This window comes from Scyliorhinus torazame, chromosome 9 (assembly GCF_047496885.1).
Source record: "Scyliorhinus torazame isolate Kashiwa2021f chromosome 9, sScyTor2.1, whole genome shotgun sequence".
Lineage (NCBI taxonomy): Eukaryota > Metazoa > Chordata > Chondrichthyes > Carcharhiniformes > Scyliorhinidae > Scyliorhinus > Scyliorhinus torazame.
Genome location: NC_092715.1, coordinates 119,007,016 through 119,031,021, shown reverse-complemented (window position 1 = coordinate 119,031,021; position 24,006 = coordinate 119,007,016). Strand labels below are relative to the sequence as shown.

The window sequence follows — 24,006 nt, the reverse complement described above, 5'->3', positions numbered from 1 at the left end:
TTTTTCTATGTTCTATGTTCTCTCACAGGGCACTTTATTTACCTCTCCCATGGGGCACATGAGCTTTATTTTGATTTGTCGCTGGGATGTGAGTGCCACTAGCTAGGCCAACATTTGTTGGTCATCCCTAAAGGTGGTGGTGTACTGCCTTCTTGAACTGCTCGAGAAGCTCTACACCATCCAGGACAAAGTAGCCCATTTGTTTGGCACCCCATCAACATTCACCCCCTCCACCACCGCGATACGCACAATTGCAGCAATGCTTACTATCTACAGATGCACTGCATCGACTCACTGAGGCTCCTTTGCTGAACCGGTGCAGTCCATGTGTTAGAGGAACACTGATGATATGTGTATATTTTATATTGTTTATCTGTTATGTATATATTCTGTGTAGGTAAGGACAGCTGTGTGTGTGTGTATGGTCAAGTAGTAACTTGTATTGAGGCCTTATGGTGGATTTTAGTTCACAGGTAAACAAAGTAAGTTTGAAATTTACATTTAGGGTTTAAGTGTTGAAATTGTTGCTTAATTATTGCATTTCAAAAGAGGTTCAAAGGTGACAAGTTTATAGGAGTTGTGAGTAAACGGAGCAGACATTGAGATTTTATTGATTCAATATAGGTAATATGAAAGGTTTAATATTTGAGAAAACTGAGTTTAAAGGAATTTGTGACGACAATGGAAAACAAACATAAAAGGGTGTTATAACCTGCCTACTTACCATTGGCTGGGGACTAATGACAATCCCACAATCCTGTGGGAGTATGAGCTTCCCCAATGAGGGGGGCGGAGAATCCATTAGTAAACTCCTAGTATAAATAAAGCTGGCCAGTTTGGAACCAGCAGGAAGGAGTGTGCAGCAAGGGAAGTTGCTGCTGCTGTTATATATATATGTTGTTGTAAATAAATGTTATTACTTTGTATCCTTAAAACTCGTGCTGGATTCTTCGTGGCCCTCACAAAACTGGCGACGAAGGTTAAAGTGAATAGCTGTCTACACTGCTGAAGCCACCTCCCTGGATTTTTGTAGGATCCAGGTTGGAAGTTGTTTTCTATTATACCATGCCTCACACTTCCGGTTGCGGCGATGACCAGCTAAGCCGCACGTTTCGGCGGCTCCAGCTTGAACGGACCTTCGGGCTCTTTTAAGAGCCCCAACGGGGAATTTATTCGGGACGAAACCCGGTGTGGGGTGAGACAACAGGGAGTCCCCCCCCCAACGAAAAATAAAAATATCGTCGGCGGCGGCCAGATCGCGAAGAATCCTCGAGGACAGGGGCAGAAGAAAAAAGGAGCAAGATGGCGGCGGAGAGAGCCCAGGCGACATGGGGGCCGGACCAAGACGAATTTTTGAGACGGTGTGTGGAGCTGCTTAAGAAGGAGGTGCTGGCCCCGATGCTACAGGCAATTGAGGGGCTTAAGGAAGCACAAAAGACCCAGGAGATGGAGCTCCGCGTGGTGGAGCAGAAGGTGACGGACAACGAAGACGAGATCCTGGGCCTGGCGGTCAAAACGCAGACGCACGAGGCGCTCCACAAAAAGTGCATTGAAAGGATTGAAGTCCTAGAAAACAGATCACGGAGAAAGAACCTTCGGATCCTGGGTCTCCCCGAGGGAGTGGAAGGAGCGGACGGCGGGGCTTACGTGAGCACGATGCTACGCTCGCTAATGGGAGCTGAGGCCCCCTCGGGCCCCTTGGAAGTGGAAGGGGCTCATCGGGTCCCTGCGAGGAGACCAAAGGCGGGAGAACCACCTAGGGCGACGATCGTGCGATTTCATCGCTTCAATGACAGAGAGGTTGTTCTGAGATGGGCCAAAAAGGTACGAAGTAGTAGATGGGAGAATGCGGTGGTACGGGTGTACCAGGATTGGAGTGCGGAGGTGGCGAGAAGGAGGGCGAGTTTTAATCGAGCCAAGGAGGTGCTACACAAGAAGAAGGTGAAGTTCGGGATGCTGCAGCCGGCGCGACTGTGGGTCACGCACCAGGACAGACATTACTATTTCGAAACGGCGGAAAAAGCATGGACCTTCATTAAAAACGAGAAACTGGATCAGAACTGAGGGACTGATGTTAGAGGGGAAATGACAATGCCGATGTACATAGAGATGTAAATTGGGGAGGGGGGACACTAAGAAATGTGGGCGCCGGTGGGGGGGAAGAAGAGACATAGGCGGGGGATGGGGAATGGGAGTGGGGCGGCAGAGGGAGCTGCGCCTCAAGGGGCGGGACAACTATAGAGAACACGGGGCTTACTGTTCTTGTTCCCACGCCAGAAAGATGATGGCGGGAAGATAGGCGCAAGGTAGATGGGAGTTCCCCACACGGGGGGGGTCAAGGAGAGAGCGGGAGAAGCCGAGGTCAGTTGAAGTCAGCTGACTTTCGGAAGCAATATGGGGGAGCAATCATGCTAGATGGGGATCTAGCGGGGGGGGGGTGGATAACTGGGTTGCTGCTGCAGAAATCAAAGAGAAACTGGTAAAAGAAAGGGTGGTCGGCGCGGGAATGCGCCGCCTGGGGAACGGGTGGGTGCGCGGAACCGGGACGTGGGACTGGCCTAGAGAGTGTGATGGCTAGTCGACACGGGAAGGGGGCAGGTAGCCCCCTAGTGAGACTGATCACGTGGAACGTGAGAGGCCTAAATGGGCCGATTAAAAGGGCCCGAGTGTTCGCGCACTTGAAAGGGCTGAGGGCAGACGTAGCTATGCTTCAGGAGACGCACCTGAAGGTGGCGGACCAAGTTAGGTTAAGGAAAGGATGGGTTTGGACAGGTGTTCCACTCAGGGCTGGATGCAAAGAACAGAGGGGTGGCCATACTGGTGGGGAAATGGGTGTCATTCGAAGGTAGGAACATTGTAGCAGACAGCGGAGGCAGATATGTGATGGTGAGTGGCAGACTGGAGGGAATGGAGGTCGTGTTGGTTAACGTATATGCCCCGAATTGGGATGATGCGGGATTTATGAAGCGGATGCTGGGACGTATCCCGGACCTGGAGGTTGGAAACCTGATAATGGGGGGGGGGACTTCAACACCGTGTTGGACCCAGGGTTAGATAGATCTAGATCTAGGACCGGAAGAAGGCCGGCAGCGGCCAAGGTGCTTAGGGGGTTTATGGACCAAATGGGGGGAGTGGATCCGTGGCGATTTGTTAGGCCAAAGGCCAAAGAGTTCTCCTTCTTCTCCCATGTCCACAAGGTGTATTCCCGAATAGATTTCTTTGTTTTGGGAAGGTCACTGATCTCGAGGGTGGAAGGAACTGAGTATTCAGCCATAGCTGTTTCAGATCATGCCCCACACTGGGTGGACCTGGAACTAGGAGAGGAGAGGGAGCAGCGTTCACTCTGGCGACTGGATGTGGGATTACTGGCGGATGAGGGAGTCTGCGGAACGGTGCGGGGATGTATCGAAAGATACCTGGAGGCCAATGACGACGGGGAGGTCCGAGTGGGAGTAGTATGGGAAGCACTAAAGGCGGTGGTCAGAGGAGAGCTGATCTCCATCAGGGCCCACAAGGGGAAAATAGAGGCCAAGGAAAGGGAAAGACTACTGGGGGAGATTTTGAGGGTAGATAAAGAATACGCGGAGGCCCCGGAGGAAGGACTATACAGGGAGAGGCGACGACTCCAGACGGAGTTCGACCTGTTGACCACAAGGAGGGCGGAGGCACAGTGGAGGAAGGCACAGGGGATGAGATATGAATATGGGGAAAAGGCGAGTCGCCTGTTGGCCCATCAGCTGCGAAAGAGGACAGCGGCGAGGGAGATAGGGGGAATTAGGGATGAAAAGGAAGCTACGGTGCGGAGAGCAGGGAAGATAAACGAGGTGTTTAAGACCTTTTACGAGAGACTTTATAGGTCCCAACCCCCGGAGGGAAAAGAGGAGATGCGGCAGTTTTTGGACCAATTAAGGTTCCCGAGGGTGGAGGAGCAGGAGGTTAAAGGCCTGGGGGCGCCGATTGGGGTGGACGAGGTTACCAAGGGGCTGGGGAACATGCAGGCAGGGAAGGCCCCGGGACCAGATGGGTTCCCGGTGGAATTTTATAGAAAATATGTGGACTTGTTGGCCCGCTGCTGGTAAGGACCTTTAACGAGGCCAGAGAAGGGGGGACCCTACCCCCGATAATGTCGGAGGCGATGATATCGCTAATCTTGAAGCGGGATAAAGATCCGCTGCAGTGCGGGTCCTATAGGCTTATCTCACTGCTAAATGTGGACGCCAAGTTGCTAGCAAAGGTGCTGGCAACGAGGATAGAGGATTGTGTCCCGGGGGTGGTGCACGAAGACCAGGCAGGGTTCGTAAAGGGGAGACAACTAAATGTCAACGTGCGACGGCTATTAGGGGTGATAATGATGCCCCCAGTAGAGGGGGAGGCAGAGATAGTGGCGGCAATGGATGCAGAGAAGGCATTTGATAGGGTGGAGTGGGAGTATCTATGGGAGGAGCTGAGGAGGTTCGGGTTCAGGGACGGGTTTGTCAGCTGGGTTAAACTCCTCTATGGGGCCCCAACGGCAAGTGTGGTCACAGGTCGGCAAAGGTCGGAGTATTTTCGACTATACAGGGGAACAAGACAGGGATGCCCGTTGTCCCCATTACTGTTCGCGTTGGCAATTGAACCACTGGCCATAGCGCTGAGAGACTCCAGAAAATGGAGAGGGGTGATTAGAGGGGGAGAGGAACACCGAGTGTCACTCTACGCGGATGACCTACTGCTGTATGTGACGGACCCAGTGGGGGGGATGACAGAGGTCATGCAGATATTGAGGGAGTTTGGAGATTTCTTGGGATATAGGCTTAACATGGGAAAGAGTGAGCTTTTTGTGATACACCCTGAGGACCAGAGTAGAGGGATAGATGGCCTACCGCTAAGGAGAGTGCAAAGAAACTTCCGATACCTGGGGATTCAGATAGCCAGGAGCTGGGGAACCTTACACAGACTTAATCTGACACGACTGGTGGAACAAATGGAAGAGGATTTCAAAAGGTGGGACATGCAGCCGCTGTCACTGGCGGGCAGAGTGCAGGCAATTAAGATGATGGTCCTCCCGAGGTTCCTATTTGTGTTCCAATGTCTCCCTATACTGATCACTAAGGCCTTTTAAAAAAAAATAGACAGGAGCATCACGAGCTTCGTGTGGGCAGGGAAGGTCCCGAGGGTAAGGAGGGGGTTCCTACAACGTAGTAGAGACAGAGGGGGACTGGCGTTGCCGAATTTGGGCGACTACTACTGGGCCTCCAATGTGGCGATGATTCGTAAATGGATGATAGAGGGAGAGGGAGCGGCGTGGAAAAGATTGGAGATGAAGTCCTGCAAAGGGACGAGTTTAAAAGCGCTGGTGACGGCGCCACTACCGCTCTCACCCAAAAAATTTACCACAAACCCAGTGGTGGCGGCAACATTAAGTATCTGGGGGCAATGGAGGCGACAGAGGGGTGTGCTGGGAGCCTCGGTGTGGTCCCCGATCAGGAACAACCATAGGTTTGCCCCAGGGAGGCTGGATGGAGGATTCCAGAGCTGGCACCGGGTAGGAATCAGGAGAGTGGGAGATTTATTTGTAGACGGGACGTTTGCGAGCTTGGGAGCGCTTGAGGAAAAGTATAAGCTGCCCCGGGGAAATTTCTTTAGATATATGCAGGTGAGAGCGTTCATGAAACAACTGGTGAGGGAATTTCCGCTGCTCCCGACACAAGGGATCCAGGACAGGGTGCTTTCGGGGGTTTGGGACGGGGAGGGCAAAGTGTCAGAGATATACCGGGAGATGAGAGAAGAGGGGGAGGAGCTGGTGGGCGAACTGAAGGGAAAATGGGAAGAAGAGCTCGGGGAGGAGATTGAGGAGGGTTTGTGGGCTGATGCCCAAAGCAGGGTAAATTCCTCTTCCTCGTGCGCCAGGCGTAGCCTGATCCAATTTAAGGTGCTGCATATAGCACACATAACGGGAGCAAGGTTGAGCAGGTTCTTCGGAGTGGAGGACAAGTGTGGGAGGTGCGGGGGAAGCCCGGCGAACCACACACATATGTTTTGGTCGTGTCCGGCACTGGAGGGGTATTGGAGGGGAGTGACGGGAGTGATCTTGAAGTTGGTGAAGGTCCGGGTCAAACCAGGCTGGGGGTTAGCTTTATTTGGAGTTGTGGATGAGCCGGGAGTGCTGGAGGTGAAAGAGGCCGACGTTGTGGCCTTTGCGTCCCTAGTAGCCCGGAGTAGGATTTTACTCTTGTGGAAGGAAGCGAAACCCCCCGGACTGGAGGCCTGGATAAATGATATGGCGGGGTTCATAAAACTGGAGCAGATGAAGTTTGCGCTGAGAGGATCGGCTCAAGGGTTCACCAGGCGGTGGCAACCGTTCCTCGACTACCTAGCTGAACTTTAGAGGGAAGATAGATGACCAGCACCAGGGCGGGGGGGGGGGGGGGGGGGGGGAGTGTAAATTGTTTGGGTTTTTGGAGGGGGAGAGGGGGCGGGGGGAGTATTACTTTGTGTTAGTGGGTTAGTTTACCATGTTAGTTACACAATGTTATATTGCAGTTATCATGTTACTTGTATTTTTATTTCTTTGATTTGTAAGGGAAAAAATTGTGTTTGAAAACTTTAATAAAATATATATATTTTTTAATTATACCATGCCTCTGTACGGACGTTTGGATGTTTTTGATGCTGCGCTGGAAAGCTGGAACCAGTACACACAACGGATGCGTTACTATTTCCGGGCAAACAATATCACCGAAAACGAGCGCCAGGTGGTCATATTGCTCACCGCCTGCGGCCCGCATACGTTTGGGGTGATTAGGAGCCTTACGTACCCAGCTGCGCCGGACACCAAAACGTTTGATGAACTTGTGAATATAGTGGGGCAACATTTTAACCCAACCCCATCCACGATAGTCCAGCGTTACCGGTTTAATACCGCTGAGAGGACCCCTGGAGAATCCCTTGTCGATTTTCTATCCAGGCTACGCAGGATTGCAGAGTACTGTGACTATGGTGAGACCTTGTCAGAAATGTTACGCGACCGTTTGGTTTGCGGTATTAACAATGCGGCCACCCAGAGAAAGTTGTTAGCTGAGCCAACATTGACTTTTCAACAGGCCATTCAAATAGTATTGTCCCGAGAGAGCGCAGAACGAGGAGTGCAGGAGCTACAGGGAATGGAAGTGCATGCCTTGGGGCACAACCCCTTCCGTTCAAAAACGTCCCCCCGCACTCCTGCGGTACCTTGGGCGAGGCAACGTCTGGACCGACGCCAGTGGCCGTCGGACATTCCTCCCCAAAGGGAGCCTTCTCCAGAACCAATCGATGAGGAGCCATGTCCGTGTCAGACTTGTAGGCGCCGACCCCGTCGCGGACGGCGGTCCTGGGGGCGCCAGAGGCGCCGTCAGTCCGACCGAAACTGGGACCAGTCCAGGGGCCGTAAATGGGACCAGCCCAGGGGCCGTACCTTCCATGTGGATGAACCTGTGGCGACTACCCCTGAGGACGTGGAGACGGAGGACGACTGCCTGCAGTTGCATTGTGTGGCAGCTCCCCGAGTGGCCCCCATTAAGGTTATAGTACGGGTCAATGGCCACCCGCTTGAGATGGAGTTGGACACTGGCGCAGCGGTCTCCGTGATCGCCCAGAGGACATTCGACCGCATCAAGCAAGGTATACAGACCCTTACATTAACCGACTCACAGGCCAGGTTGGCCACCTACACGGGGGAACCACTGGACATTGCAGGAACTACAATGACCCCTGTTGTTTATGGACGCCAGGAGGGGCGTTTCCCACTTATCGTGGTGCGCGGCCATGGGCCCAGCCTGTTGGGTCGAGACTGGTTGCGCCATTTGCAGTTGCAATGGCAGCACATCCTCCAAACAGTTTCTGAAGGGTTGACTGAGGTGCTAGGACGATACCCAGATGTATTCCAGCCTGGTTTGGGGAAAATAAAAGGGGCTGTAGCCCGTATCCAAGTCGAACCAGGAGCCACGCCACGCTATTTCCGGGCGCGCCCGGTGCCTTACGTCTTGCTCGAGAAGGTAGAAGGGGAGCTCACTCGTTTGGAGAGTTTGGGTATTATCAGGCACGTCCGTTTTGCTGACTGGGCAGCACCAATTGTACCTGTAATGAAGCCAGATGCCACAGTTCGCTTGTGTGGCGACTATAAACTTACAGTGAATACGGCTTCCCGACTCGACCGATATCCAATGCCTCGCATAGAGGATCTCTACGCGAAGCTTGCAGGTGGACTCTCGTTCACAAAATTAGATATGAGTCATGCCTACCTGTAGTTGGAGCTGGACCCTGCGTCCCGACCATATGTAACGATTAATACACACCGGGGCCTGTATGAATATACACGGTTGCCCTTTGGAGTATCCTCTGCCTGCGCAATTTTTCAACATGTTATGGAGGGCATTTCGAGAGGTTTACCACGTGTTGCTGTCTACTTAGATGACGTTTTGATTACAGGGACGTCGGAGCAGGAAAATTTGGAAAATCTGGAGGCTGTCCTTAGACACCTTTCGGAGGCTGGAGTCCGTTTACGTCGCACAAAGTGCGTATTTCAGGCAAAGGAAGTAGTCTACCTAGGTTATCGGATGGACCGCGAAGGTTTGCACCCCGTCGCAGAGAAGGTGCGTGCAATTCAACAGGCCCCCGCCCCGACTGACACTTTGCATCTTCGTTCTTTTCTCGGTCTCGTAAACTATTACGGGAAGTTCCTCCCCAATCTGGCAACTACGCTGGCCCCTTTGCACCTTCTGCTGAAGAAAAATCACACCTGGGTTTGGGGTCAGCCGCAAGAAACCGCTTTCCGGCGGGTAAAGCAACAATTGTCGTCGTCTGGGTTACTAACCCACTATGATCCTGGAAAGCCTTTGCTCGTCACATGTGATGCATCCCGGTATGGTATTGGGGCTGTCCTGTCCCACAAGATGGAGAACGGGGCCGAGCGACCGATAGCTTTCGCCTCCCGCACATTGACTGCAGTGGAGAAAAAGTACGCGCAGATCGAGAAGGAGGGCCTGGCAGTGGTTTTTCGGTGAAACCCTTCCACCAGTACGTGTATGGCCGCCATTTCACTATCGTGACTGATCATAAGCCTCTGCTGGGACTTTTCAGAGAGGATGAGCCAATACCACCCATTGCTTCCGCACGGATCCAGCGCTGGGCTTTGTTGCTTGCTGCATACGAGTATTCTCTGGAGCACAAACCAGGTACGCAGATAGCAAATGCCGACGCACTGAGCCGATTGCCTTTATCGACCGGCCCCATGTCGACCCCCACGACCGGTGAGGTGGTTGCAACCCTAAATTTTATGGACACCTTGCCTGTCACGGCATCACAGATCCGTGAGTGGACCCAGACGGAGCCAGTCCTGTCAAAGGTTCGGCAGATAGTCCTGTCTGGTGGGCAGCATAGACAGCTCCCAGGCGAGTTGCGGGCCTTTTCCTCCAAGCTGTCAGAGTTCAGCGTGGAAGGTGGCATCCTCTTGTGGGGGGCGCGTGTGATTGTCCCCGAAAAAGGCCAGGAGCTGATACTAACAGACTTGCACAATGGGCATCCAGGTGTGACCAAAATGAAAATGTTGGCCCGGAGTTATGTCTGGTGGCCAGGCCTCGACAATGACACTGAGAAGGTGGCCCAAAACTGCTCCATTTGCCAGGAGCAGCAGAAGCTTCCGCCGGCCACGCCCCTACCTCACTGGGAATGGCCAGGGCGGCCTTGGGCACACTTGCATGCAGATTTCGCAGGCCCTTTTCAAAGATCCATGTTCCTTCTATTAATTGACGCCCAGTCTAAACGGCTAGAGGTGCATAAGATGCAGGGGACAACGTCCTGCGCAACAATTGAAAAGATGCGTTTGTCGTTTAGTACGCATGGCCTCCCCGAGGTGCTGGTCACGGATAACGGCACTCCATTCGCGAGTGAGGAGTTTGCGAGGTTCACGAAGATGAACGGCATACGCCATATCCGCACTGCCCCTTCCCACCCGGCTTCAAATGGGTTGGCAGAGCGCACAGTGCAGACATTCAAAAGAGGCCTAAATAAGCAGTCTTCCAGATCAATGGACACAAGACTGGCTCACTTTTTGTTTACGTAAAGGACCACCCCCCATGGGGGTAGACTGGGGTAGCTCCCGCAGAACTCCTAATGGGCCGGAGACTTCGCACCCGCCTTAGTATGGTTTTCCCGGACATTGGCTCAAAAGTACGCCGCACACAAGAATGGCAGGGACAGGGATTTTCTCGGCATCGGCCGATTCGGCAGTTTGCGCCCGGTGACCCAGTGTTCGTTCGGAATTTTGCTGGTGGTGCCCAGTGGGTTCCTGGCGTAATCTTTCGCCAAACGGGCCCTATATCTTACCAGGTGCAAGCCCAGGGTTGTCTCCAGCGCAAACATGTAGACCACGTTCGGTCCAGAAGACTATCCCCTCAAAAGATTCCCCGCCACCAGAGCTAATTTCTACAGCCGCAGAGGCCAGAGACAAGGGAAGGTAGTCCTCACAATCTTCCACTGGTGCCTCACTCGAAGTCTGCGCAGGTCGTTACAGAACTGAATGGAGATAGAGACGCTGACATGATGGAGGCAGCAGACTCTGACTCCGAGATGGAGACACAGGATGCATCAGAGGGGGAATCCTCGGGTCCACGGGCCGTGGATGGACAACCGTTGCGCCGTTCATCACGGAAGCGCCGGTCTCCGTCTCGTTACACGCCGCCTGATCCAGCGCCGCGTGCAAATGGTGTCCGGTTTGCGGCAAAACGAGTCCGACGCCCTCCTTCGCCAGGGTCTTCGGTGGATTCCTTGGACTTTGGGGGGGAGGGATGTTATAACCTGCCTACTTGCCACTGGCTGGGGACTAATGACAATCCCACAATCCTGTGGGCGTATGAGCTTCCCCAATGAGGGGGGCGGAGAAACCATTAGTAAACTCCTAGTATAAATAAAGCTGGCCAGTTTAGGAACCAGCAGGATGGAGTGTGCAGCAAGGGAAGTTGCTGCTGCTGTTATATATATATGTTATTGTAAATAAATGTTATTACTTTGTATCTTTAAAACTTGTGCTGGATTCTTCGTGGCCCTCACAATAAAGGGAAAAAAGCATTGATGAGGACTTGTTTTCAGCTGCAGTGGAGTTGCGGTGTGGGAAGCCCACTGAAGACCCGCTTCTTTGTAATGGAGTTTGCTGAAAAGCTGTGAATGTTGTGAATTGAGAGAAGCAACTTGTCTACCTTTTGTAACACATTTTTGGGGCATTTTGTTTCTTCCTGTATATATTTCATCTTGCATGTTTAAGTTTTCTCATGTCTTTTAATGAACATTTTCAATTCTTGAAATCTTAAAAGTTATCACTGGAGTTCTGTACAATACAAAAAAAACAGATTACGATCAGTGGACTTGTGGGAGGAAACCGGAGCACCCGGAGGAAACACCACGCAGACACGGGGAGAATGTGCAGACTCCACACAGACAGTGACCCAAGCTGCAAATCGAACCTGGGACCCTGGAGCTGTGAAGCAACTGTGCTAGCCACTGGGCTACCGTGCAGCCCTAAGGGTGGCAACCTGTGAAACGATGGCTCTTCTTTCCTCACGAAATCCCGGACTCGCTGGTACCTGAAACCATTTCTCCTGGGCAGCTCATACTCCTCCTCCAAGTCCTCTAATTTCGCAAAGCTGCCCCCTATGAACAGGACCCCGAATCCCTACCTGCCACCACCCCCGAAAACTCGCACCCAGCCACCGTGGTGCAAACCTATGATTGTCACAGAGCGGTGCCCACACCGAGGCACCCTCTAGTCTCAAATGCTGGCTCCATGCCCCCATACCCTCAAGGCTGACACCACCTCTGGGCCCACGGAGTACCTGGCTGGCTAGAACAGCAGAGGTGCCATTCACAATGCCTTCAAGCTCGTTCCCCTACAAGTAGCCGTCTCCATCCGCCCCCATACCTCCCCCTCCCCCACTACTCATTTCTGAACCATGGCGATGTTCACCGACCAGTAGTAGTTCATTATATTCGGCCACGCCAACCCCCCCCCCCTCTTCATCCCCGCTCCAAAAAAGCCCTTTTGACCCGCGGGGTCTTCCCTGCCCATACAAACCCAGAGATCAGCGCATTAACCTTTTTTAAAGAACGACTTTGGTACCATGATCGGGTGGTTCAGAAATATGAACTGGAAAATTGGCCGCATCGTCATCTTTACGGTCTGCACCCATCCCACCAATGACAGTGGCAGCACACCCCCATCTCTTAAAATCCCCCTTATTCGCTCCACCAGCCGAGTTAACTTATGCAGCTGCGCCCAACCCCATGTCATCTGAATGGACAGGTATCTGAAAATTGCCCCCACTACTAATTTGGTCCTCGCCTATCACCCCCGGGACGCAGCCCTCAATTCGCGGAGCCAACACCTTCACAAAATGGTAGTTTTCACATTCAACAATGATATCGGACGGTACTATCCACACTGCTCCGGATCCTTGTATTTTATTAATATCAGCGAGATAGAAGCCTGCGATAGTGTAGGGGGAGTTCCCCCCTCTCCCTAGCCTCACTTTATGCCCTCAGCAACAATGGCCCCAGATCCTCCCCAAACATTTTACAAAGCTGCAGTGGGAACCCATCCGGGGCCTTCTCTGCCTGCTTTACCCCCATACTCCCGATAGAAGCCCCAATCCCTGCACCAACTCCTCATCCACCCTGGGAAACTTCAACCCATCCAGGAACCACCCCATTCCCTCCTCCCGATTGGGGACTCCGACTCATACAGCCTCCTATAAAAAGCCTCAAACACACCATTCACCCCAACCGGGTCCAGTACCACCCTTCTCATCTCATCCTTCACTCTACCAATCTCCTTCGCCAGCTCCTGCTTCCTCAGCTGGTGGGCCAACATCCTGCTCGCCTTCTCCCCCATACTCACACACTGCCCCCCTGGTCCTCTGGCAACTGCCCACCGCCTTCCGCGTGGACAGCAATCCGAAGTCCACCTAGAGCCTCTGCCCCTCCCTCAGCAACCACCTCTGGGGCCTCCAAATCTCTCCTATCCACCCTCAGAATCACTTCCACCAGCGATGCTATCGCTGCCCATTCCGCCTTCTCCCTATGTGCCCGAATTGAAATAAAGTCCCCCGAACCACCACCTTACGTGCCTCCCACAGCGTGGCAGCTGTGACCTCCGCCGTGTCATTGAGCTCCGCATTCACCAGTTGGCAACCCTCACCTGCTCGCACACCTTCTCATCTGCCAACAACCCCACATCCAGCCTCCAATGTGGGCTCTGGGCCCCCATGGTCCACTCGAAAATCCATGTCGTGCGGCGCGTGGTCAGAGACCATGATCGACGAATACCCTGAGTTGACCACCCCCGCCAGCAATGCCTTATCCACCGCAAAATAATCAATCCGGGCGTACACCTGGTGTACATGGGAGAAATATTAGAATTCCTTTGCCCTAGGCCTCCCAAACCTCAAGGGTCCACTGCCCCTCCCCCCATACGTTCCACACACCCCTTCAGCTTCCTCTCCACCGCCGACACCTTCCCCGACCTCAGGTTCAACTGGTCCAAGCTTTGCTCAATGACAGTATTAAAATCCCCCCCTCCCATGATCCACCGTGCAAGTCCAGGTCAGGAATCTTCCCCAGCACCTACCTCATAAAATCCACATCATCCCAATTAGGGGCATAAACATTTACCAGAACCATTGGCATTCACTCCAGCTTCCCACTCACTATTACGAACCTCCCCGTGAATGTTCCCCACCTCGAACGCCATCCGCTTATTCACCAATACCGCCACCGCGCTCGTCTTCATGTCCAGTCCCGAGTGAAATACCTGCCCTACCCATCCGTTCCTCAACCCCCCCCCTGCCAATTAACCATATCCGTGTTTGGGTCCGTGCCCGTGATCCTCCAGCCCACCCTCGGATGTCCACCGCCAACTTTTCATTTCTTTTCATTTCGTCCATCCTTTTCCAACTGGCGCCGCAACCAACAAGTGGTCCTGGTTAATGTCTAAGGGCCAAAGTGGGATGATATGGGTTTTGTTAAAACGTTGTTGGCCTCCATTCTGGACTTGGACTCGCATCAGCTAATCTTTGGTGGGCAGGGGCGGGGGGGGGAGCTTAAGCTGTGTACTAGATCCGAGGATGGATCAATCTAGGCCCAAATCGCTGGCTGCATCAGGGATGGTAAAGGCGTGATTGTCTATTATGGAACAGGTAGGGGGTGCAATCTGTGGCATTTTGTACACCTGGGGAATAAAAAAATGTTTTTTTCCCATGTCCTTGACTTATTTGTGATGAGGCGATGACGATTGTAATTTTGGACCATGCTCCAGATTTTGTGGATTTGGTACTAGAGACAGGTCCCTCCCAACATCCGCCTGGAGGTTGGATCTGGAGCTGTTGGCAGATAAAGGTTTTTGTGATTGTATATCCTCCACCATTGGGGGTATATCAAATTCAATAAAAATGGTCTATCTTGCCTCCTACGCTCCTTAAGGTGGTCATTAGGGGGAGATAATTTCATACAAGGCACACGTGGAAATGACTGCAAGGGTGGAGTGACAGAGGATAGTGGACTCCATCTTTGAGGTGGACCACCCAGTACTTTCTTGCCCCTATCCCGGAGTTACTTGTGAGCAGGAAAACGTTACAGGAGCAGTTTGATTTGCTATCAACAGATAAGGCTGTAGTTTCCATTAGGCTCATTTAATACCCAAATGCCAGATTAATCGGGCGCCAAGGAATCAACGATCACACCTGCGAGAACTCGCCAGGGCGCTGATTTTTAAAAAAATGTTTTTTATTTTCCTCCTTTTTCACATTTTCTCCCAAATTTACACCCAACAATAAACAATAATCAGTAACGAAAGTAATGTCAATCCCCATATCAATAACAACGATCCCATCCTCCCACCAAATCCCAGACATTAGTCCGCTTGATAACATAAACAAGTGACAAAAAAGAATCAGGAATTACCCATAATCACCATTAACACATACAGTCCCTCTCCCCCCCCAACCCTCCCAGCCCCCAACCCCCCCCAATGTTCGATGTGATCCAATTCTCAAAAGTGTATAATGAATAACGCCCATGAATTGTAGAACCCCTCCATCCTTCCCCTCAGTTCAAATTTGACCTTTACAAACATCAAGAATTCCAACAGGTCCCCACGCCACGCCAGGGCACAGGGTGGAGTGATTGACCTCCACCCTAACAGGATCCGCCTTTGTGCGATCAACGATGCGAAGGCTACAACACCGGCTTCCCGCCCATTTCCAACCCCGACTGGCCCGACACTCCGAATATGGCCTCCCGAGAGTCCGGGTCCAGTTTCACGCGCACCACTTTAGAGATTACTCTAAAAACCTCCTTCCAGTAATCCTCTAGCTTTGAACAGGGCCAAAACATATGAACGTGGTTTGCGGGGACCCCACCCCCCGTGGGACCCCCCCCCCCCGCAACGTTCACACGCATCTTCTACCCCCTCAAAGAGCCAGCTCATCCTCGCCCTTGTGAGGTGCACTCTATACACCACCTTCAGTCGTATCAGCCCCAACCTCGCACACGAGGTGGAGGCATTCACTCTCCGGAGCACCTCACACCAGAACCACTCCTCCATACCCTCTCCCAACTCGTCCTCCCACTTTGCCTTTATTCCCTTCTGCCAGGGCGCTGATTAATACTGGTCCACACAAGTGTGGACCAGGCGTAACAGCACTTCGGTGGCAATGCCTCTTTGGCAGGGTGCCCAGGTACCTGGGTGGCACTTCCAGAGGTCAGGCCAAGTGGCCCTTACCAATTAGAAAGGGGAAGGGTGGTTCCCAGGCGCCTTGTCAAGGTTGGGGAATGAAAGGGGGTCAATAAAGTGGGGGGAGGGGTGATCGGGCTGCTGATCAAAATGGTATCCCTATCTGAGAGCATCCGTCCTGCTGGCAAAATCAGCTTATATTGGACAATATCACAGACTTTACAGTGCAAAAGGAGGCCATCCAGCCCATCGAGTCTGCTCCGGCCCTTTGAAAGAGCACCCGACCCAAGCCCGCATCTCCACCATATCCCAATAACCCTACCTAACCTTTTTGGACTCAAAGGGCAATTTAGCATGGCCAATCCACATAACCTGCAATTCTTTGGACCGTGGGAGGAAACTGGAGCACCCGGAGGAAACCAACGCAGACACGGGGAGAACGTGCAGACTCCGCACAGACAGCGGCCCAAGCCAGGAATCGAACCTGGGACCCTGGAGCTATGAACCAACCATGCTAACCATTCTGCTACTGTGCCGCCCCCAATTGATTAAATTGGTTGTAAATGTGAATGCAGAAATATGATTGATTATTATTTTCTCTCTATTCAGCTGAACTTGGAGACTATGACCCTTATAAACACACAGCGGGTTACGTATCTGAATATCGTTTCATTCCTGATCAGAAGGAGGACCTTGAAGAAGCAATAGAACAGTTTCATAAAGCATTAACGTAAGGGGATTTGTTTTTCTTGATAAAGAAATCAGACTTTAGAAAGTATTCGCTATTTTCATAATGTATACCGGATGTTTCTAAAATTAGCTGAAGCAAGTGCAATAAAATCTTTTGTCATCATTATTAATTGTGGTAGTTTATATAATAATGACATGTAGAATTTTCATACTAGAAACTTTGCTCTGGCAGACTTGCTGAAATACAATTAACTTCTAACATGTAATGTTAGATGCAGCTCCCGAGTGCTTTACACCGAAGGAAAAAGTCCCCAAAAATCCATTCCCTCTGCAAAAATAAAATTCCTTGAAGAAATAAATGATGACCTGATTTAACATGCCACAATAATTATGTTAGCCACTAGTGAACACAATTTACCAAGTAGGTAGCATAAAGTGTTGGAATGCACAAACCTGAGTTAACTTACTATTTCATTCAACCTTTTGGGTGAGAAATTCAAAGGATCATCAACTATTTCTAGATTAGTTTCTGCTTAATTTCTTTGAGCAGTTGCAAAAATTGTACATCTGTTTAGTGCTGTGGTAGGTATGACAGCCATTTTGCTGATGTCAAACCTTCTACACAACCCAATTGCTTCCTGGCCTGGGTATACTTGAATGCAACAAGATGTGGAGATGCCGGTGTTGGACTGGGGTGAGCACAGTAAGAAGTCTTACAACACCAGGTTAAAGTCCAACAGGTTTGTTTTGAATCACTAGCTTTCGGAGCACTGCTCCTTCCTCAGGTGAATGAAGAGGTAGGTTCCAGAAACATATGTATAGACAATGTCAATGATGCAAGACGATACTTTGAATGTGAGTCTTTGCAGATAATTAAGTCTTTACAGGTCCAAACGGAGCTACTGGAAAGAGGGATAATCACAGGTTAAAGAGGTGTGAATTGTCTCAAGCCAGGACAGTTGGTAGGATTTTGCAAGCCCAGGCCAGATGGTAGGGGGTGAAACTAATGCGACATGAATCCAAGGTTCCTGTTGAGGCCGTTCTCGTGTGTGCGGAACTTGGCTATAAGTTTCTGCTCGGCGATTCTGCGTTGTCGCACGTCCTGAAGGCTGCCTTGGAGAACGCTTACCCGAAGATCCGAGGCTGAATGCCCTTGACTGCTGAAGTGTTCCCCGACTGGAAGGGAACATTCCTGCCTGGCGATTGTCACCGGATGTCTGTTCATCCGTTGTCGCAGTGTCTGCATGGTCTCGCCAATGTACCACGCTTTGGGACATCCTTTCCTGCAGCGTATGAGGTAGACACCGTTGGCCGAGTCACACGAGTATGTACCATGTACCTGGTGGGTGGTGTCTCACATGTAATGGTGGTACCCATGTCGATGATCTGGCACGTCTTACAGAGGTTGCCATGGCAGGGTTTACCAGAATGTTGCCTGGTCTGGAGGGCATAAGCTATGAGGAGCGATTGAATAAACTCGGTTTGTTCTCACTGGAACGAAGGAGGTTGAGGGGCGACCTGATAGAGGTATACAAAATTATGAGGGGCATAGACAGAGTGGATAGTCAGAGGCTTTTCCCCAGGGTAGAGGGGTCAATTACTAGGGGGCATAGGTTTAAGGTGAGAGGGGCAAGGTTTAGAGTAGATGTACGAGGCAAGTTTTTTACGCAGAGGGTAGTGGGTGCCTGGAACTTACTACCGGAGGAGGTAGTGGAAGCAGGGACGATAGGGACATTTAAGGGGCATCTTGACAAATATATGAATAGGATGGGAATAGAAGGATACGGACCCAGGAAGTGTAGAAGATTGTAGTTTAGTCGGGCAGTATGGTCGGCACGGGCTTGGAGGGCCGAAGGGCCTGTTCCTGTGCTGTACATTTCTTTGTTCTTTGTTCTTTGTTGTTGGTTGTGTGGTGTCGTGGTCACTGTTCTGAAGGCTGGGTAGTTTGCTGCAAACAATGGTTTGTTTGAGGTTGTGCGGTTGTTTGAAGGCAAGTAGTGGGGGTGTGGGGATGACCTTGACAAGATGTTTGTCTTCATCGATAACGTGTTGAAAGCTGCGAAGAAGATGTCGTAGTTTCTCCGCTCCAGGGAAGTACTGGATGACGAAGGGTACCCTGTCGGTTGTGTCCCGTGTTTGTTCCAGTCGGGGAACACTTCAGCAATCAAGGGCATTCGGGGGGGGTTCTATGCCAGGCAACAGGCTTGGGCACTGCTGCTGGGCATGGGTGAGTTGTGCTGGTAGGTGACAGGGTGTGCCGGGGTGCAGGGACAGTTTGCTGGGGGGGTGGGCGGGGGGGGGCTTGTTGAGTTCCTTCCTACATTGGATGCTGCCCGAACTGACGGCTGCTGCCACTGCCTCCCAGGTAGCACTGGTGGACCTATGGCTGATCCTCCGACCCCTTGGGGGAACAGGGTTTCCCATCTCTACTCCACAGCATCCAGCAGCTCGGCCGGACCTGCATCTCCGAAACATGGAGCAGGTCTCCGTGGTGCCTTTGCTGTGTGCTGTCTGGAATGTGTTCAGAGGGAGCGGTTTATGCACCCGTTATTCGTGGGGAGCTGCCAGGTGTGGTCCAGGAGAATCAGCTGGTGGGACGGCCATTTCTACCATGAAGCCCATGGGGGATTATGTCCGGCCTTAATTGACATTAGATGCCGCCAGGTTGGCCGTTGGGAAGCACCCAACAAGTCGTGCTTGCTACCGCACCTAGTGCTTCTCCCATTAGATCACACCCATGGTGGCAAGATGTTGTTGGTAATCTGGGACAAAATTAACAGTTACTTGGACAAATGTGAATTAATTAAGGAAAGCCCGCACAAGTTTGTTAACGGAAAATCGTGTTTAACGAATGATATTGAGTTTTTTGATGAAGTAGCATAGAGGGATGATGAGGGTAATAAAGTTGACATGATGTAAATGGATGTCCAAAAAGCTTTTAATGAGACGTCATATCCGGGTGTGACGAGAGCGCTTCCTCTTTCTCTGCCGCCTGGAGAAGCGCGCTTAGCCGAGGCCGAGCCTTCCGCTGCAATCTAGCTCCATCCGACCTCAGGGCGCCACATCTCCACTCAAAGTGACGGAACAGATGATCCTTCGGGGGACCCTGAAAGGCCACAACGGCTGGGTGACACAGATTGCCACTGCCCCACAGTTTCCCAACATGATCCTGTCCGCATCCCAAGATAAAACTACTATTATATGGAAGCTAACTAGGGATGAGACCAGCTATGGTGTCCCCCAGCGTTCCATCTGTGACCAGTCTCACTTTATTAGTGATGTAGTCATTTCTTCTGATGGTCAATTTGCTCTTTCCGCCTCCTGGGATGGAACACTTCGACTTGAGATTTGACAACAGGTTCAACTACCCGTCGATTTGTTGGTCACACCAAGGTTGTACTGAGTGTTGCCTTGTCAGCAGATAATTGCCAAATTGTATCTGGTTCACGTGACAAGACTGTCAGATTGTGGAACACCCTGGGAGTTTGCAAATACACAATCCAGGATGAATGCAACACTGAGTGGGTTTCTAGTGTTTGCTTCTCACCAAATAGCAGCAACACCATCATAGTCTCCTGTGGCTGGGACAAACATGTTAAGGTTTGGAACCTAGCCAACTGCAAACTGAAACAAATCATATTGGACACATTGGCTATCTGACCACAGTTACCGTTTCTCCCGACAGATCCCTTTGTGCTTCTGGAGGCAAGGATGGTCAAGCCATGTTGTGGGACCTCAGTGAAGGCAAACATCTGTACACCTTGGGTGGTGGTGACATGAGCAATGCCTTGTGCTTTAGCCCCAATAGGTATTGGCTCTGTGCTGCAACTGGTCCAAGCATTAAGATTTGGGACCTGGAAGGAAAAATTATAGTGGATGAACTGTGCCAGGAAGTGATTAGCACCAGCAGTAAAGCGGAACGTCCACAGTGCATATGTCTGGCTTGGTCTGCAGATGGACAGACATTGTTTGCTGGCTACACTGATAACCTCATTGGAGTGTGGCAGATCACCATTGGAACAAGATGAAGTGTTTCTTCCAAGAAGATATGGAGAATCTTTACTTGTTCGAGCTGATCTGAAATAAAATATACCCATTTTCAACCTGAAACAAAAATGCTTTTAATAAATTACCACATAAAAGGCTTGTCAGCAAAGTTAATAATAAGGAGCAGCATGGATACAAAGTTGGCTGATTGATAGGAAACAGAGTAGTGCTGAACGGTTGTTTTCAGACTGGTGAAGGTATATATGTGGGGTTCCCCAGGGACCAGTAATAGGACCACTACTTTTATTGGTCTATATTAATATCCTAGATTTGTGTGTGCAGGACACAATATAAAAGTTTGCAGATGATACAAAACTAGAAGGTTATAACCATGAAGGGGATAGCGCTAGACCGCAAGAGGTCAAGACAGGCTGATAGAATAGGCAGACAGGTGACAGGTAAAATTTAATGTAGAGAAGTGGGAAATGATAAATTTTCATAAGACGAATGAGGATAGGCAATATAAATAATGGATACAATTCCTAACGGGGCTGCAAGAATTGAGGGACCTGGGAATATATGTGTACAGATCTGTGTACAAATTGTTGAATGTCGCAAACGGTTTGAGAAGCAGTGAATTAGGCATCTGGGACCCTGGACTGTATGATTAGTGGCATAGGGTACAAAAGCAGGGAAATATGGAAATTATCTCTTTAAAAAAAAAAGATTTGGCTTCAACTGGATTTTGTCCAGTTCTGGGCACCACACTTTAGGAAGGATGTTAGAGAGGTTGCAAGAGTGATTCTAGGGTTGAGAAACTACAGTTCCATGGATAGATTGGCGAAGATGGGATTGCTCTTAAGTGTTCAAAATAAAGAAGGGCCTGAACAGAGAAGATAGGGATAAATTGTTCTCATTGGCATACGTATCGAGAACTGGAGGACATTGATTTAAGGTGATTGGCAAAAGAAGCAATGGTAGGTGACATGAGGAAAAACCTTTTTACACAGCAAGTGGTTAGGATATGGAATCTACTTCTTGAGTGTTTGGTGGAGGCAGAATCAATAGAGGCTTTCGAAAGAGAATTGGATAAATGCCTGAAGAGAAAACATTTGAAGGGTGTTAGGGAAAAGGCAAAAAGTGGGACTACCTGAGCAGCTCTTACAGAGAACTGATACAGATATTGGGCAGGATTCTCCAGTCCCCAGCCGTGTGTTTCTCGGCAGCGTGCCATTCACTGGCGGCGAGATTCCACCTTCCCGTCGCTTGCCAATTGGCTTTCCCATTGTAACCACCTCATGCTTAGCACAGGCAGGGCCTGTCTCCTACATCAATCAAACTTGGGATGATGCAGTGTGGAGAAGACACATTGATCAACGTTTAGCAACTAGAACTAGTTTGCCAGAGACAGAGTCAACCCAGAGTCTGCAACAAACTGTGCCAAATGAAGACCTTGATATTCCTGAGAACCTGACAATACTTGAAACAACTGTGGAAGACAGTTGAGGACACTTCAACACAGAGTCAGCCTGCGCACACAACATCAACTCCAGTTGAGACGGTGTCCAAACTAAACCAGGGGTTACAGTCAACACAAAAATGAAGACGCCCGAGGTTTGCCAACAATCACAGATAAATTGACGCCCTCCGGAGCGTTCAACTTATTGACTGTTGTGTTTACTGATTGTTCATATTGTAAATTTATATTGTGAACGTTATTTTGTGTTTCATTGCAGGAACCTTTAATGTAAAGGGGGAGGAATGTGTTGTGTATTCATGTTCCAAGTTGGGACAGGGTCATTTTAAGAGTCTGGTCACATGATGTACTGATGACAACGTTAGAAGTTTGCGTAGGCTAACGGGAAGTCTATCCGAACAGCCTGTTAAGTAAACACCTTTGCAATAAAGCTTTTGTTTATTTGTACCTTCGTGGTCTGCAAACCTATCCATTAAAAATACGACACTAATCAACACTCATTAGATGGTAATATGGCATTGGGGCCGTTGGAATCGGTGGGGACAGGGGCGGATCTACTATGAAACTAATGAAGCTTAAGCTTCAGTGCCCCTAATCCCGGAGGGGCCCCAGAAGCGACTTTAGTCCACATTGCTTAAAAATTTTGGGTCTACTGTTTGAGAAGGGTTTAAAAAAAAAAAATTAATAATATAGTGTAATTCAATACAAAATAATAGTTAAAATAAAATTAAAAGGCTATTAAAGTATCATGTAGGCTAGCCGTAATCGAACAACGTTCAAATTAAGGATGTTTCATTCTAAATATATTTAATATAAAATAATTATAAATAGTTTAAAACACTATTAACATTTATGACAGAAATACAAACAGTAGATGACGTGTCGTAACAAAAAAGGGGAGCCGTTGAAAAGGCAATCACAATGCTAACGTGAATTTTCAACGTGATAGCACTCGTGATAGCGATCTAGAGAAGAATTTTTTTAAAATAAAGTGTTCATAAGGATACAATATTTTAATTACCCCTGCTCAAAAATAAATGTTATATTTAGAAAAGTAAGGTAAGTAATAAAGGTGAAATAGTGTGAGATTAGCCTAAGCCTATTGTTTTTATGAAGAGGTGAACGGAAGGTAGGCTATGACCGCATAGCCTAGGCTAATACTATATTACAAGTATTTATGAAAAAATAATAAAAGGGTGAATTTGTGTTAAATTACAGGTGTTTATTGTGAAAAGTGTTCAAATAATGGTAAAATGGCAAAAGGTTTGTGTGAAGTTATCATCTCAAGTTATTCTGATGCTTCCAAACGCATTAGAACATAGAACATAGAACATTACAGCGCAGTACAGGCCCTTCGGCCCTCGATGTTGCGCCAACCTGTGAAACCACTCTAAAGCCCATCTACACTATTCCCTTATCGTCCATATGTCTATCCAATGACCATTTGAATGCCCTTAGTGTTGGTGAGTCCATTACTGTGGCAGGCAGGGCGTTCCACGCCCTTACTACTCTCTGAGTAAAGAACCTACCTCTGACATCTGTCTTATATCTATCTCCCCTCAATTTAAAGCTATGTCCTCTCGTGCTAGACATCACCATCCGAGGAAAAAGGCTCTCACTGTCCACCCTATCCAATCCTCTGATCATCTTGTATGCCTCAATTAAGTCACCTTCTTCTCTCTAATGAAAACAGCCTCAAGTCCCTCAGCCTTTCCTCATAAGATCTTCCCTCCATACCAGGCAACATTCTGGTAAATCTCCTCTGCACCCTTTCCAATGCTTCCACATCCTTCCTATAATGCGGCGACCAGAATTGCACGCAATACTCCAAATGCGGCCGCACCAGAGTTTTGTACAGCTGCACCATGACCTCATGGCTCCGAAATTCAATCCCTCTACCAATAAAAGCTAACACACCGTACGCCTTCTTAACAACCCTCTCAACCTGAGTGGAAACTTTCAGGGATCTATCTACATGGACACCGAGATCTCTCTGCTCATCCACACTGTCAAGAATCTTACCATTAGCCCAGTACTCTGTCTTCCTGTTATTCCTTCAAAAATGAATTACCTCACACTTTTCTGCATTAAACTCCATTTGCCACCTCTCAGCCCA

General features: G+C 49.9%; 1 protein-coding gene and 1 pseudogene across 8 annotated transcripts in view; both read left to right on the top strand.

Annotated features, from left to right (window-relative positions):
- Positions 1-24,006, top strand: part of epb41l4a (erythrocyte membrane protein band 4.1 like 4A) — a 323,866-nt gene that overhangs the window by 146,420 nt on the left and 153,440 nt on the right. For all 8 annotated transcript variants that reach the window (XR_011949090.1, XM_072516431.1, XM_072516433.1 and 5 more), the window contains one exon: positions 16,346-16,466. Coding sequence is in view for 7 of the 8 variants with exons in the window: in XM_072516431.1 (XP_072372532.1) it covers positions 16,346-16,466 (121 nt within the window). In the remaining variant the exon portion in view is untranslated. The remainder of the gene's footprint in view (positions 1-16,345; positions 16,467-24,006) is intronic.
- Positions 19,506-20,529, top strand: LOC140429441 (small ribosomal subunit protein RACK1-like; annotated as a pseudogene).